Source organism: Somniosus microcephalus, chromosome 12 (genome assembly GCF_052327205.1).
Source record: "Somniosus microcephalus isolate GS21.2 chromosome 12, FLI_Smic_1.0, whole genome shotgun sequence".
Lineage (NCBI taxonomy): Eukaryota > Metazoa > Chordata > Chondrichthyes > Squaliformes > Somniosidae > Somniosus > Somniosus microcephalus.
In genome coordinates, this window is record NC_140998.1 from 52,617,328 (window position 1) to 52,635,325 (window position 17,998).

At 38.5% G+C, this 17,998-nt stretch overlaps 1 protein-coding gene across 2 annotated transcripts in view; it reads right to left on the reverse strand.

Annotated features, from left to right (window-relative positions):
- Positions 1-16,983, reverse strand: part of LOC147109186 (homeobox protein SIX6) — a 101,036-nt gene extending 84,053 nt beyond the window's left edge. The window contains exons 1-2 of one of the 2 annotated variants that reach the window (XM_086002856.1): positions 16,251-16,983; positions 2,935-15,486 (exon numbers count right to left, since the gene is read on the reverse strand). In XM_086002856.1, coding sequence (XP_085858982.1) covers positions 15,303-15,486; positions 16,251-16,822 — 756 coding nt within the window. In that variant the 5' untranslated portion in view covers positions 16,823-16,983 and the 3' untranslated portion in view covers positions 2,935-15,302. Of the gene's footprint in view, positions 1-2,934; positions 15,487-16,250 lie in introns of those variants that run through there. The other variant, XM_086002855.1, reaches the window with a different exon arrangement.
- Between the last annotated feature and the right edge of the window lie 1,015 nt (positions 16,984-17,998).

Consider the following 17,998-nt stretch of genomic DNA (forward strand, 5'->3'; position numbering starts at 1 on the left):
AGAGAGACTGGGGGGGGAGAGTGAGACACCGCCGCGCACCTGCTCCGCGGAGCTCCGTGCCGCCACCGCCACCGCCGCACCAGCCTTTACTAATGGCGGCAGTAGCGACGCTCGGCTGAGGCCTGCCCCTCCAGCCTTCACAAAGATGGTGGCGATCGGGGGCCACTTGTTGACTGGGGCCGGGAGGTGCCTAGCTCGGGCGTGGGTGCGGAGGAGAGGCCCAGGCTTCGAGGCCTACAAAAACGGTGCAAGGTAGGAAAATTATAGAGGTTAGAGAAAAGATGTACAAATTAATTAACTTTTTTAAAAAACAATTTGTGTTTTAAAAGCAACTTTTTTTTTTGCTGGAAATGTATATTGAAAAGAAACACGCAGAAAGTGGGAAAAAGGAATGAAGAGTTTGGAATCAAGATAGCGGCCACTCACCTCGGTTCAGAACGATAAGGCCCGCCCACACACGCACCGATTGGTCGACCGTCATGTCACCGAAGCGTAGGATTGGTCAATCGTCCTGTCGCTCGACTCTAGGAGGGCCCGCACGTGCGACGAACCCGCCCCCACCACGCAGCGATTGGTCAACCATCGGGTCGCTCGATTGTATGATTGGTCGACCTTAATGTCACTCTATGCTAATGAGCGGATAATGAGCGGAATTTTGAACATTTTTTGGATACCGCGGGCGCAATTTTTGTCTCGCCGAAACGTAAATACACTTATGACCATTCTGGAATTGTAAGCTTTCTTTTGATGTAACGCACGTGTAGGTACGCTCTATAACTTTAGAGTGTACAGCCGGACAGACAGACAGACAGACGGAAGGACAGACAGACAGATCGACCGCTTTATTATATATATATAGAAGATATATAAATATAAAAGATAGATAGAAGATAGATATACACACATATACACACACACACGATATATATTGTATGGAAACTTGAAAGTACAATGGTACATCCTCTTTAAAAGAATTTGACAAGCTTCAACTAACTTTATTGGCTGAATTGTCTCACAACAACACTTTCCAATACTCGACTGAATGGTCCATTACTATAATAACAGACCTCTTTCCTGTACTACTATGGTGTTTACTTTATAACTGCCCTGGTTTCAACTTTTTTTTATAAAAAGAAAAGGTTTTACAAAAAATGTTGTTTGTTTCACAACAAAACCTGCAGTTAACTGAAATTATTGTTCCATTTCGTTCACAATGATGTCTTTTGGTGTTTGACTTCGAAGCAGCAAATCATGTGTGACTGAATGACAGGAGTCATGCCAGAATTCGTGATTCATCCAAAGCAATACATGCTCCGAAGAACTCAGCCACCGCTTTGAGTACAAACAAGTTAAAATGTTTTACCTTGAGTTGTGATTATCACTACACGCCAATTCAACATGATGACAAGATTTTCCAAAGAATGATTTTATACAGGCGCCTCGACGGAATATCTAGTAAATAGGGCCAGTTTGTTGTTATCTGTCAATTGCAACACTCGCCGAGAAACGGGATGTTGGATGTCAATTAGAGGTAGCGCATTGTGAAAGCCAATGAACTCATTTCGTCTTTAGGCTTCCATCGGAGTCGAACAAAGGCTCGAAGTATATACCGAATGAGAGGTAGACAATCAGCAGTGTATTGCACGAAACCTGCCATGCAAAGGGAATAAAAGCTAATATGACATCTTTTTCCTTTAAAATTGTCTGGCGACAATAAACTCTCGTCAAAAGGCGTCCTTGTTAAGACGCAGAAGATTATTTACAGAAGCCGCCAATTCGCAAATTGCTTCCTGATTGCCATGTTGGATTCCCTGTAGAGGCTGAAGAGAAAGAAGGGCAAATACCAAGGCCAGCGCCTCAGTGAACAATGAGCAGCTCCAGCGGGGCTCCTGATTGACAAGGCGGAGCTCGGGATTAGGAATGGTGCAGTGGCTGCAAGGGCTCGAGCTGAGAGCATTGCTGCAGCAGTTGCCAATATGTAGAAGCTAGAGGTTATAATTACCACTTCAGGACAACATACTGCTTCGAAACAGAAAGAAGGGAGAAGTGTGTGTGTATATATATATTTATATATGACAGACAGGGACATTTTAAAGTGTTTGGCAGAACTTCTTACACAATTCTATCAAATTCTGAATCTGAGCAGTTTGTTTTAATAGCTGCGGTTTTCCTTTTCTTTAAACGGGACCATTTCTAAGTATCTGTTGAGTTATTGACAAGTAACGTTACATCACCCCCAATTAACGATAAGCAATGATTCTCCTTCGCTACTGAATTGACCAATCGAGTTAACTTGTTTTAAAGTTCCGCTTTCAAAGCGAATGGTCACATAAAAATAACAAGTTGTTTCTTTAAAAATGATTGAAGCCAATGGTCCAACAAACTATACAGATGTCTGTGTTTTAAAATTGATCACACTAAAAAGATGCAATGAAATGGACAGAAAGGTCTTGCTCGTCCGAACCTGGAGGTTGAGTAGATTGGGACTCTACTCATTGGAGTTCAGAAGAATGAGAGGCGATCTTATTGAAACATATAAGATTGTGAAGGGGCTTGATCGGGTGGATGCGGTGAGGATGTTCCCAATGATGGGTGAAACTAGAACTAGGGGGCATAATCTTAAAATAAGGGGCTGCTCATTCAAAACTGAGATGAGGAGAAACTTCTTCACTCAGAGGGTGGTAGGTTTGTGGAATTTGCTGCCCCAGAAAGCTGTGGAAGCTACATCATTAAATAAATTTAAAACAGAAATAGATAGTTTCCTAGAAGTAAAGGGAATTAAGGGTTACGGGGAGCGGGCAGGAAATTGGACATGAGTCTGGGTTCGGAATGGTCATGGCCCTGTGGGTAGTGGAGCGGGCCCAGGGGCCGTGTAGCCTTGTTCTGCTCCTACTGTGTTCTAATTCTGTTAGATTTCAGGAGATGGTTTTATTCCTGTTCCTGGCTGGGGTGGAGATCGCCTTTACAGAAGGTAAGTACTGTAGAAAATATAGGGACAGAGTGATCTCCTGGAAGAATTTCGATCGCCTAGATGGGTCGGAGAGGAATTTCCCACATTTTTTTCTCCCAAATTGGCCATTGGGTCTTTATCTGGTTTTTCGCCTCTCCCGGGAGATCACATGGGTTCGGGTGGATGCAGAGTGATAGAAGATTTGAGGTTAGGATCAGATCAGCCATGATCTTATTGAATGGTGGAGCAGGCTCGAGGGGCCGATTGGCCTACTCCTGCTCCTATTTCTTATGTTCTTATGTTCTTATCGTATGAAAAAGCAACGTTTGCGTATCATTTATTTTGCAACGATGGCATTCCTGCAACCCCGAAGTTGAGGTATAAACCCGGAGTCTCGCAGAGAGAAGCGTGTGAGATTCTCTGGAGGAGACAGCTTCAAATCTGGGCGATGATACCACATGGAGTACAACTCCACTACATCATCAACCCGTTTTATAAAACCTTAAAAAAAAACTCACCTTCATTTAATTCAAATGTTTAAAGAGTGAATCTGTGAATTTAACTTTAATGGTTTTGAGGACAATTCTGCGCATGTCTGTAACGATGCAAGCACCGAGCTCTTTCCTCGCCAGCAGAATAGTTGTTTGAGCGAGGCAGTATATAAATAGAGCGGGGACCCATATTACCGCTAAGGCTAGTAGTAGCTGCGATATAAACGCAGCGTAGAAAACAAAGTCACAGCGTTTTGAACCATTTTTTGAGATCATACATTTAATTACGCCAGTAATGAGTAAGTTGTCGAAATAACAACATAATCTGCAGGCTGCAACCAAATGGTTAAAATCCTATCCATTCTCACTTTCCTGTGCTGAAGTCTTAAAAATTAGGAAAGCAAACTGGAAAGAAGGGAAACAAGTTTTTTTCAGTTTAAAGTGACAGTCAACTCAGTCAGTTCAGCAATCTAACCCTTGAGCGCACTAAAGTAAGAGGTGTGGAGTTGCGTTGGTGAGTATAAATAACTCCAATGTAGTGTTCAGCCATATTTAAAATGTGGCCTACAACTACATTGTATTTCCAGAGACTTGAGCACATAATCGAGGCTCTATCCTCAAGTGCCGTACTGAGGGAGTGCTGCACTGTCGGAGGTGCCGTCTTTCGGATGAGACGTTAAACTGAAGCCCTGCCTGCTCTCTCAGGTGGACGTAAAAGATCCCATGGCACTATTTCAAAGAAGAGCAGAGGAGTTATCCCCGGTGTCTTGGCCAATATTTATGCCTTAATCAACATAATTTTTAAAAATTGATTATATGGTCATTATCACATTGCTGTTGGTGGTAGCTTGCTGTTCGCAATTGGCTGTCGCATTTCCTACATTGCAGCAGTGACTATGCTTCAAAAGTAGTGCATTGGCTGTAAAGCCCTTTGGGACATCCTGAGGTTGTGAAAGGTGCTCTATAAATGCAAGTTCTTTCTTTTTACTGGGGACTTTTATATTATTTTTCAATGTTTTTTTATTATTATGGGAAACTAGATGCTCCTAATGTCTTTCCCTTGAAAAATAAAAACGATCTGGCCAAGGAGCAGAGCTCTGTATATACATCCAAACACACAGGCACATAATTCCCTTGTCACTAAGTGAAGTGCAAGGCACAGTCAGTTCTGCTGAAAAATTAAACATGTTGTCTGTGTTGTATCATGGCTTCTTTCTTTGTATCACAGTACATGTGGGGTTGAAAACCAGATTCACTCACAGAAAATGTGGCTTATTTTGATACACAATAGCCCCAGAAATAGCTGTTATGACTGTTCAGTATCTGAGGCTGGGGCAAAACCAAGTTTCTTGCAGGTTTTGTACAAATATATGTTTGAGTTGCTGCTCCATTTTTTAATAAATGCATATTTAAACTTCCTTTGTCTTGGCCAAAATTTTGAAAAGTATTTAGCAACCTGCCTTCTTCCAATTGAGAAATCTATCTGAAGCCATAGGGAGAGCGAGAGAGAGGGAGAGACCAGAGAGACTTGCTGGATGGTCAGCAAGAAATCACCATAAAAAGTTTTGTATTTGGGAACATGTGTCTGGTCCACTTTACATTGTAATTTAGCACAGCAGATGTGACTGTTATTTTCTATCTTCTGAGGAAGGATAGTTAAGCCTATAACTACTGTAGATCTAAAGTGTGTCATTGGTTCTGTTCATTTATCCGTTTACTGTTAAATAAATCTATTTGTCAGTTTATGGCCTAACTCTTACGCAGTATTAATTCTACCTATTTCACCACACTTCAAAGTTGAGGAAGATCACGCGAGGACATATAATGCAACCTATAAGATGAAAGAAAATAACAATCCAAATGCAAATTAGATACATTTATGTCAGAAAATAACATTTTGGGACACAGTATATGAGTGATCTGAGACATGATATGTGGTAACTGTAGCGTGATTGGGAGGAAAAATATAACTTTGGACCTATGGTTCCCAAAGCTCTCCACCACTGGGGTTTTCCTCATGTCACTTCTGGGTCTGTTGTAAACTAATTGATAGAGATTGATTGCTACGAGTAGTCAGCAACCCCATTACCATCATCTCAAGCAACTACCAGGGTATTAGAAGGTGAACTAGATGGAACTTGGTCTTTATTCATCTAGCAATTCCTATGTTCCTATATTCTTAAGTGTTTTCTGTTTCATCCCAGTGCTCACTTACCTAAGTATTGGCCAGGTAAAGACATATTGATTGACTTGGAGTGGTCTGAGACACTGAGTCAGGTCAGCGATCTAATGCAGAAGTGTTTTAAAGCTAGATGTTGTGAAGCCACTTCTAGTGGTAGTCTCACACTGCTTGACTTTGTACTGAGCTCCGGATGGAATGGGCTTGTTGGCCAAGTGACTTTCGGCCACTCTACATCGTCTTATGCTCTAATAACTTAGTAATTCAAAGTATGGAATGAGTCCTACAATGAAAAGTCACTGAAATGTTACTGTCAGTTCCTGATAACTAAGGTTATTCACTTAACAGATGCTGACTGTATCGCAGTCTCACTGAAGCACTGTTTATCTGTTATGTGATTATAAGTAGGGTTTGTAAGCATTAAAAAATATGAAAAATTAAAAACTTGTCTTAATAAAAATACAATTGTTATTTTTTAGAAGAACCCTGAGGTAAGTGGAATCCAACAACAGAAAAATGTAGCAATTACGAACCAAGGACAACTCAGTATTGTTAACACCTTTTTGAGGTTCTACACACGTTATTCAAAATGAGTGCTGGATCTATTTTGAATCTTTTGCACATTGTCCATCCTGTTCTCGTCACATGTAGACACACATTAAACAGGAAAATATATACCAGTTGGAAGGCTACACTTAAAAAAAAAAGTACTTTTCGTGCATAGCACCCATGTTGAAAATTATACCTGGAAAGAACCCCATTTTTATTTGCATATAATCTTGTGTAATAGTTACAATTATAGTGTTGTAACTTATCTGCAATATAAGCATTGTGTGAAACCTAGACTATTTCTAACTTTCTTGCTTTATATTGTTATATTAGCCCATTTGTTCCCAAGGGCCAAACAGGTACTCTACAATGGTTAGAGAATACTCCTACAACGTCAGGTAAATCTGCTGTATTAGTACTTAGTTACGACTTACAGTTAGGTAACTGTTTACATGGCCAGCTCACCATCAATTTAAACATGTACATCTTTTAAATATTAAATTGGCACTAGCTCGGTTTAAGAAGCCTAAAAATTTCAAATACAGACTGAAAATTATAGTTTATAAATATAAATAATGTTTAATTGTCTCCATTATGTAATAATTGGATGCTTTCGGTCATGACATGATCTAGGTGGCAATCACATCCATTGTAGGAGCCCCAGTTATCAAACCATTGTGGAGTAAGGTATTGTATTTCGCCTCTATGGGGAGACAATTCTTTTCTATATGCGTTGAGATGTCGATTGATAAACACAAGTTCCCTGGTCTCAGTATTATAGATCTGAGAATCAAGGCATTAAAGTTGTTTGTAGTTTCAAAGGAAATAAATCAACACGAGCGTATTCATATTAATATTGGTACTCGTATGTTCTTTGATGCTACAACAAAAAGTAAACAGAAAGTTACACCAACACTGTGGGCAGTTGAATGAATTTGACGATACATGGATTATATTTTGTGAAGCACAGGAACAGGGCAGACTGAAAATATCCAGCATTCTCTGACTTTATGATATCGGAGTAGCAAATTTGTGTTTTCGAGGTGTCCGCTAACATTTATTTTGCTTATTATGGTGTTTACAGTTGGTAGCAAATATATAAAGATAACTTGTGAGCTTTTATCAGAAGTAAATGTTGGATTAGCCATGCGAAACGTTTTTGCTAACCATGAACCATGATTTGGCTGTGGCTTATTGCATTAGAAAATACCCTTGCAAATTCAAATAACTAAAAACTGTATCCATTTAATAAATACTACGGAGCATATGTTTCTAATGTGTCTCCCTCGCCGATATTACTGGTTCAGGAAGAATGATGAAATAATTGCGCATTATAATCGGTAGCTTGAGAACGAAAATGTAATTGTAGAAAAAAACCTTCAATTTCATCCATCTAAAGCTAGAGATGTAAAAATTGAGCCTGTACTATGTTAAAAATTGTGGTGGTCTGTAAACGTTAGGTATTGTACTGGAAGAATGTGTTTATTTGCACATAACAAGTTTGTTGCAAAAGTAATGCGATATTAATTTACAGCCCTAATATGACTTGCATATTTTAATATCATATGATCAATGTCTCCTGTTAAATGCACCTTTTGAAAACTTTTGTTGGTCATATTTTATGTTAAACGCCCTTCAGATTGAAGCACTGCCACCCGAACGTTGTATCCGTCTGTGCTTTCAGCTCTGAAATGGCCTCATTGAATTAATACCAGCAGTGCAATCCTTCCGACTTTTCTTATGTGGCATATTTAATATAAATCATCCAACTACAACTGACAGAACCCTAGAATTATATTGGAAAGAAGCACTGGCAATTCAACAGAAGTAATGATTGTATACTCAAGATTTTCCTATTTGTATTTGATACAGAATGTCCTCATTAGTATTGTTGTATTTCAATGGCTAACTTGTATCAGCTGCTCTATGGGTAACGCAATGTTGCTCACATTCCCTCCTGGTGACCTGAAGGGAAAACAAATACATTATCTAAAGCACAATTTCACTGCCGATTAAATACAGACCCGTGACTTTGTGCCGAAAGAATGCTAGAAAATCCATACTATGGTATGGGTGAAAATGTGATTAATAAAGGTGTTATAATGGTTAATCCGTAAACAGATTTTTACGTTCAAATGAAAAAGAAATCGCATAGAGTAACTGTGTTTAGTAACAGCGTTATGAATCAAATTAGATTTGGCAACATTATTATAACATTGCAAAAGTTTGGGTATTTTCACATATTAATAATTATCACAACCCTTTTGCAAATGTATCACTTTGCTCCATGGTAACCGTTAGCAAGGAATTACAAACCGTTGTATCGGGTGAGTCAATTTGAAAACAGCTGAAGTGATTCAAGCATTATGTGTTTCAGCTTATATCAAGATTTAAAACTAAAAACAGCGGTACACCATGTGATGCACTGGCAATCAATAGGAGTACATTTCTCATGCATAAGATCAAGTAATTACTGTACATTCATTTAGACCCTGAACCTCTTTAAAATATTCCATATCTTGTGTCGACTCACAAGCAAAATCATAAAAGTTTTATAAACACATTTGGTACTATCAACTACAGACTCATTAACCAATGGTCAACAACTGGTAAAACAATGGCAACTACTCTCAGGAATAGACTGCAGGAGCAGGGGGAACCATGCTTGGCTGACGTTCATGACTTCTTTAAGAATGTCACAAATAAAGTAGATAGCAGAACTCCCTAAGGTATAAATTATTTATTTCCTGTAAGCTGTTGACAAATTTCCATATGAAAGACTTTTAACTAGACAAAGTAGCCGCACGAATCTTGGGTAGAGGGTTGGTTAAAAAGTTGAATCAGAGTATTGGTGAGAAAGGCAATGGCAGATTGGGGAAGTGTTGAGCAGAATCCCACAAGGATCAGTGTGTAGATCTTGCTTCTAATCTACATAAGTGATGGCGATACAAAATCTAACGATATCCTTGTCAATTCTGATGACACTGAAACAGCGATGCCAAGAGTTTAGGTAATATGTGTTAGAGCATTTAGTGCTGATAAATATAAAGTATAGCACATTGGTTGAAAAATGTGCCCACAAGTAAACAATTAATGGAAATGAATTGGAAGAGGGAAATTTGGAATTGAGAATGACCATTTTCAACGCCTGAGCAATGTGATGAAGCAAGTAAATAGGCTAATATGATATTCGAACATTTAGCAGAACAATAGGTTCGCCAGAAGTTACGCACAGGTTACACCAAACTTGGATGTTCAATTCTCGTCACCACCCACATAAAATATACAGAGACTGGAGAAGGTGCAAAATGACCTTTCACTTTAAAAGGGTTGAGCTGTGAGGTCATTTTGAATAAGGTTCAGGTCTAACATCTAGAAAGTAGGCTGATGGGGAGGCTGGCCTTATCAAGACCATAAAATATTAAACTGTTATAGATAAGACCCAGAATAAGCCAGGGAAATAGGACTAATTTAAATAAATCAATAGTAAATTTAAAGCAAATATTAAGAAGAATTTCTTTACTCAAACAATGATGAATGTTTGGAATAGTCTGCTAATTAGCATAGTGGAGACAAAAACATAGGGGCATTCTAGCTGGTGCTACAATAGCAGAGGTGAGCTTCTGTAGCCTTTCCGGGCCCTTGAGTTTTCTTATGTTCTTATATTTTCCAGACATGCTTACGATTGAATATGAAATGAAGTAGAACTTGGTTCTGAGGTGTAGGTATCATTGGGTTAATAAATGAAATTGATAAATACGGACAAAGTTTAAGAGGTTTACTTTTCTGTGACAACTTTTAGTTTTCAAAAGAATGAGAAGCGAAACTTTTTACAATTAAATAATGTAAGTGAAGATGTTGAGACATGTTTCCCAAATAAATCTATCTGCATTTAAAATGTTATTTACCATGCCCCAAGAAAATAATGAATTGAAATGTAAATAGCGTATGTTGACGCCGTATTACTAATAAATGTATCTCACGGTACAATTTTGATCAATCAAATGCAAAGAATACACAATTAGTTTGAGATTCACATTCTGTATTTAAATACCTCATACTTCGCAATGCACGTAATTAAAAAGGCTTGGCACTTTTTGTCTCGAGAGCGTAACCTCAGCATCAATGGCTGTCCATGTGAGGAAGAGAAAATCTATTCAGATTCTTAGCGATGCACTGTTTATAGTCAACAAAATTAACGCTTAGACATTAAAATAACATTTATCATTTTTTCCCACAATCACATTGATAAATTGCTAATCAACGCAATTTACATATCAGTTTAAACTTTGTCAGATAGATTAGAAGAAATGACTTGAATTCTCTTCAATTAAAATGTTACCAAATTGTGTCCGTCGTAATCACAATTTGTGAAGCTTTTGAAACAATACGCTTGTCAATTCAGGTCAATTTCATTGACTCGAAATCAGCCAACCAGAATCCCGGTTAAATCAGAATACACCCGTAAGCTCATCGAACGTTGCCAAAAAAAAGCGATTTCATAACATTTAAACTGGAACTAATGCAGCTGCTTTAAAATAACAAATTGGGCTCGAAAATATTTTCATTTAAAGAAATGCACTCACCCATTCAGTCGTACGCTTGCCTTTCTCTCGTTTTCCTTCTCTCTTGTTGTATATGGTTCAATGCTGTCTGAACCCTAGCCATTTGCTTTGCTTGCCTCTTGCGGATTCAAAATGTTGCCTGGTAAATCTTTTGTAAACTCCTCGTTAGCCAATACAACATCACAAAATACTTAGAGCGCCCTTTGTCCTCCAGGGACTCGAGATCCCATCATTAGCGTTTATTACTCAGAGAAGTTTGACAATGTTATTGACTGCATACAAGACTTTTTCATTCATTCGCGGTGAGGTCCACCCCACGCTTGAATAGAAACGGAAATATTCAAATATTTCCCTAGCTCATGCACAAAAGAGAATAAGATGTTGCACATCTCCTCCCCTAATCACGTTGAGGCACAATGTTTTCTTTCTCTTTTATATCAGGGCAGATCGAGAAAGCAATAATTGCGCTTTTAGGTAATATTGTTCTTTTATGTTGTTCAAATATGTTTTGAAAGAGGCAAACAAGCGATGAATTTGAAACTGTAATAAACCTTTTACTGACACGCGTTTTAATGTTCTTTCTATTTTTATTTAAGAATAAGACCAGTAAATAAGGCCCGATGCCCTTTGTTATGCAGTATATCGTTTATATGTTTGGCTACTACTGGTTATTCATTTATTGCTAAACAGTTCCAAGTTTCCACAACTTGACTCCCACTGGGTTCATTTCTAGATCTACGATTACAGTGTTAATTTCATAATCTCCCGTGTCATTGTAAAAAAAAAGCTATTTCGCCGTAAAGTCACCAAACCCAATCTTAAGAAAATATGAACATAAAGTGGAAACACATTTCGCAGCTGCAGTGATCAGTAAATATATAATCCGTTATTTTGATAGATGACATCCAACCATATAACTAATTATTTAAGTGAATTTTCTAAATATATAACGCCTGAAGATTAATTGCAAAAGAAGTAACTCTTTCATCTTTTACTTTAAAGCAGCTCTACAGTCTTGTAGAAGAGCCATGAAATCATTTGATGCTTGCAACCTTATGAAACTGACTGTGATTCAATACTGTTGCACGTAATCCCTGCAAATTGAGGTAACCTTACTCAGTCTTGCGGCATAAACACCTGAACGAATTCATGGTTTATAAATTACTTGTTTCTGATTTTCTTATTAATTAAATAGATTGCATTTTCCTAAAGAGCCCATAAACTTTTCACCAATTTTCTTCCACCACACAAAATGCTGGTGAAAATTCCTCCTCTCGCAAGGCTGACTGGGTGATTTCTGCTTCATTGCTAATGGTTGGTCAAATGACCTGTCAGTATCACTGCCCAGTACACCGAATGCGAGTAAATTTCAGAACGCTCATACTCTATGCTCCATCTTCATTGGCTCTCGATGATGTCATAAATATACAAATATTAGTTCAAAAATGAGGATTGCTTTATTGAAGTTATCAGTGCACCAAAACAAATGCATCGATCCATTCGACAAACTATGTGATCTCTTGATTTGAAAATAAGTAACTTGCATGACGTCTTATCGCAAATTTGAACAGATAATCTTGACTGTTAATACAGCTACAGATCTCTTCCGGGTGAAATAGTACCGTGCCAGGTTTGAGCCTAATTGCAGTTGGCAAAATAACTAGAGTAGAACAGCAATGCCACTGATGGTTTGTATATAATAAAATATGTTAAATTAGCTATAAAAATACAAATTGATGAAAATAGACATCCACAGTGATGGTCAAACCACCAGCTCAAATCTGAAGTCTCTTTTTGATCTTTTTGAGTTAGTATTTATGCACAAAGCGACAGTAATGAAATCGACAGTCTTGAAAATGTATCTTGGGCCTGAGCAAGGCAATAGGACGCTCAATATACATAATAACGAATTACGACACGAAGCGATGTTTTGAGATTACCTACAACTTGCAAAATATACATTTCTATTCTGTTCATCAAAACATGAGACAATAATGTGTACATGATTTGGTAACGATCCACATGGTTAGACGTTTGCCTGGAGTAATACTGCTGGAGCAACACGGCTATTATCCATCAGTAGCAATATTTCTTTGCAGCCCTCAGTTATTTGACCTGGTAAACTAAAATAATTGCATTTTAGCAATCACCCTTTAACTTGATCCTAATAAAGTGTCCATTCATAGGGGACTCACAGTAAAACATGCTGTCGAGTAAAAATTAATACACCGTATGTTGATGTGAAAAAATCCACCAAGAATTTACACCCAAATTGGAAAATGTATCTTTGTAAACTATAGTTGCTGTTTATGTCTCCATGCGTACATTGTATACAAATAAACAAACCATCTGATTGCTGGTAAATATATTTTGCAATTAACAACAGATTCAAGGAAGAAATCGGCGCACTTAGCCAGCATACTGGCATTGGAGTGGCGTTCAATTTAAGCAGTCCGTGGTTGTCGTACAATGTCTGATGATTGCTAGCCAGCCTATCTTGTGTGTGTGAACACACTATGGATTATGAAACGCCAAGTTCTTAGCAGATAAATATAAAATATCGCTACAAATTGGGTCAATAAATGTTTTAGTTATGTTAATGATTTCCTCTGACGTGATCGCAGATTTCCAACCAGATTTGATAGGATGAAAAGGATTTACTAAAATCGTCGATTATGGATTTCTTTAAGACTTGACAGATATTATTGTGTTGCGTACTAATAGCATTATCTAGGTAAATACTGTTTATTTGTATCAGTCAAAACCGAGATGGGTTCCTTTGTATATAGCAGTGGTTGAATTAAAATATTGAATTTACTGCCTGTCAGTGCATAATGCACAATATGTGTATTCTAATAAATGAAGAAATAAAAGACATTCTGTTTCTCTTTAAATTAAAGAGAGTCCCCAAAACGGTATCGTTATGTTGTTTTTAAAACGACATTTATGCTACATCTTACAGATTTAAATATAGTACACACGCAAATGAAACAACGCTAAAGTGATTCGTACAATTAATAGAGCTTCACCATCATTTGTAATACTTATATTTGCTTTCTCTGAACTAAGAACTGTTTTCATATGAGGTACTTTATATCAAATGCAAAGAGGCTTTCGCGAATATTTCTTAGCAGTTGAGTGTTGGGAGTTAATATTAATGAGAACTGTTTTCTAGAGCTTCGTCATCGAATTATTATGAAAATAATTGAAATCCACGGCTAACCTCTTTTTCTTGAAGTTCAAAAAATGCTACAAAAGCAGCGTGTGTTTGTGGTGTTAAAACAAGGCATTGTACTATTCTGCCGAACATCTCTGTCTCGAACTGATTACCATACTTCGATTTGCGGTAACGGTTATTGGCGTATACAATTTCCGTTTACATTCTATACGCCATTTCAAAAATGGTCAGACCATAACTCAATTGATAATTTGCTTAAAAACGCTGGCAAGTTTTACAATTTTAAAGAAAATGTGCGGTGAATATTTCCAATTGTATTTCACTATTTATGGTAAATACAAACTGCAAGTATAACAGCTAAAAGAATTATGATAAAATGTAATACATAGCTAACAACAACCAGCACGGCAGTTCGCCCACGCTCTTGTCATTATTCAATAAGCATAACTGGACATGGTCAAGATATACTGTGTAGTTCACATCTTTCGTGTCGCTGTAATTCTTAAGTGATCCACATCAGATAAGCAATCAAATTAAGTCGAAAGACTGAAGCACTCATTTTCCTAATACAGAAACGCAAATGAAATCAGTCGGAGCGAGCAAAAAGTGCACAGCTCAGGCGATTTAAAAATCAGCGTCAAATTGTATAATACAAAACCATTTTAGTTCGACGAGGTTTAGCCCGCCTGAGGCATGACGCTTGGCTTCCGTAGTCTCCAACAGTGGCGGATTAAAAGACCCATTGCAAATTTAGTTGATTCAAATTAAATCTGAATTCCTCAGCTCGGCTAAACCGAAATGCTTATATAAAACATCGCCATACTATTTACAATGACAGCAACAATCTATTCAGGAAAACACAGAAGAACTGAAGATTCGGAGAAGAAAATGTACATCGTTAAATATTTTATTTTCTTTCAAACTGTGTATTCACTACCCAACGCACAATACTCTACAAATAGTCTGTGCACAAAGAAACAAACGAAGAATGCAAAAGCCTAACAAAGCAATTGTTTTAAATAGATAAACAAACATATATATGTATATATATATATATATAACTTTAAAGTAAAGTAAAAATATAACACCGTCTTTCAACATGAAATACCCACGAAGGTACAGGGCAGGTGCTCGAAATGTTGCAGCTTGGCAGAAATGGTTTTTGAGGCATCACTTCGGTAATTTTTTCTATATATATGTATCCTTTAAATAAAGGTAATAACGAGGTTTTTTTTAAAGACCGTGGTCGTTAAGTCTTCTGCCGTAAAGGCAGAACAGTCGTTCCTAAGAGAATGGTGTAAGAAAGTGGCGACTGGTGTCCTCCACTGTGGCCTTTGCTCGACTCATTGTGCAGGAATTTGGAGGCACTCTCAGGACGCGGGCTCTTTTCTCAGATGTCGCAGTCACTGTCGCTCGATGTGATGGAGATAGCCGAAGTGGCCGCTTTGCTTCTCTCCGAGACGCTGCAGAGGCTGGCGGTGGGGCTTGAAGCGCCCACCAGGGGTTCCACAGCAGCGTCTTCCTCGCTCAGAGAGCGCACGGATGCCTGCGACAGAATCTGCTGCTGCAGCCTGCTCTCGTGGGAAAAACACAGCGAGGAATTACAATCTAAGGGGGGGGGGGGGGGGAGAAATGTGCAGACACACAAACACAGTTCAAGATCTGTAGCTAATCAAAGACTCGAGGAACACCTTCAAGATTTGTACTATGGGAGATGAGCAACAATGTCAACAATGATGCAGATCAAAGAGTTTTAAGACTTGTGCCTTTAAAAAAAAACTGCTAGTGTTTTCAAACATACGTGAAGCAGATAAACGCTCCTTAAAACCATAGAAATTGAGGTATTGATGCAGGAAGTAACTGAAGACAGAAAAAATGATACAGTTGGTAGGATTGTATACTAAAATATAGTACCATCGAATGTACCTAACACTAAGGTTTGGTTCAGTTGTATTGCACGAACTGTATGTTGAAGTATTTCCCTCCATCAGATATGGTTGAAAGGAGTCCACTTCACGGTGAAATACACAACGGTTTTAGGCAGACACAGACAGGCATCGATAGATCAACCAATCCAGTTTTCCCGTCTATTAATTGAATGCAATGTCATGTTTTATTATCTTAAACACGATTTTTTTCAAATTGCATAGATACATGCAAACTAGGATACTGTTACATTTTGCTAAATTTACAAAATAAAATCATACGGATATTAACAATTTCAGTCGTAGCTGGTTGATGTGTTGCAACTGAAATTGACAAAATAGTTAATCCATTCTGCCTGATTTTTATTTATCCAACACATATCTACAGATACTTAAGAAATTATAATACCGACCTGTTTTTAGCTGCTGCTGCTCTGTCCCTTTGCCTACGATTCTTAAACCAGTTACCCACTTGTGTAGGTGTAAGTCCGGTGGCCTGAGCAAGCTCTCGTTTTTTGCTGGGATTTGGATAGGGGTCCTGCAGGTACCACTCCCTCAACAAATGCCTCGTTCGCTCCTTGAAGCAGTGAGTCTTTTGTTCTCCGTCCCAGATGGTCCTGGGCAGGGGGAACTTCTTTCGAACTCTGTACTTGTCCACTGGGCCCAAGGGGCGACCCCTGAGTTTCTCTGCTTCCTGGTAGTGCGCTTCCAGCCAAAGGGCCTGCAACTTGCCGTGTGACTCCTTGGTGAACTTGTGATTCTCCAGGATATGATACAGCTCTCGGAAGTTGCCAGTGTGGAATGCCACGATGGCCCGAGCTCTGAGGACGGACTCGTTTTTGTTGAGAGCCTCGCATGCTGCTGGGGCCACTGGCAGGGACCAGAGGAAGCGACCAAGGCGCTCAATGTCTCCGCTCTCCTCCAGCGTCTCACAAACCCCCGCCACCTGCTGAGGGCTGAAATTCAGAATTGGCAGCTGGAACATTGATTCTTTTTTTTTAAAGACAAAGCTAGATAAATGCAAAGCCAAGTCAAAGGAACGAACTCCAACGAGCAAAGCAAACAGACGGTGCGTTCTAGTTAGGTTCCCAGACGCCAAATATGAACTTGGTGCTCCAAGTGCCAGGGTTAGCAGTAGATCCTTTGCGGTTGCGATGATGAGATGCTGTTAAAAGGGGGGGAAAAACATTCAGCCCACATCTGATTTTCTATTGGACTTGGCAGATTCGGTGCCTGGTTGCCATGGCTGCCTGTCAATCACTGTCAAGTTTGCCAATCAACCAGAAGCAAGGGCAAGGATTTCATCGCCTCCAAAGAAACAGCACGCTCGTTGGAAAAGCAAACATGCTGACCTTCCTTTCTGTATTTGATCGATCTAACAGAACGTAGGAAATGAAAAAATTGACGGCTTGGATAAAAATCATGTCCATGGGTAAAAGGGAAGGGAATTTAATATTCGTTCAGTCATCTATAGATCATAATGCAGACGTTTTCGGATATACGATTCAGATATCATACAAATATTATATGGATCAGTCTGAAATAGTCACTTATGTGACAAATTTAAATTCTCTCCAATCTTGGTTCAGTATGTATATTTGTATTTAAATTCTATTTCTAATAATATGCAATGTGCAAGGTGTAAAACATTGCGTTGCTTTGGTCAATTATCCAATCTCTCCGTGATTAGTATTACACTTTTATGCCCATTCGTTACACCGTATTACAAAGCATTAGCTGCAAAATCTACTTAGATTTATGGATATTGGGACATTTCCACCAAACTGAAGGCTCGCAAAATAAATATATTTTTTCATCACATGTAACCTGCTGCTAGCTTCTGAAAAATGCAGTATTTTCTTAATGGTAAAGTCAAGTTCAATGTAATGCATTCATTCATTCTACATGTACCATTGACGTACATGTCCACATCGGAAAAATATTCAATGAAGTCTTAATTAAATTATATTATAAATAATCTGAGGTATTTTGAACTGTAGCCATTCTTTGCGGTTTCCTTTAAACGTTGTGACCCGTTGCGTTAACCTACTTCTGAAGATTAAATAACGGAATTCATACAGTTGTAAACCCTTCAAAATAGAGTTCAGCATTAGCTTCCAAAATTCCGGATGGGGAGGGGGATGTGGACGGAGAATGTTGC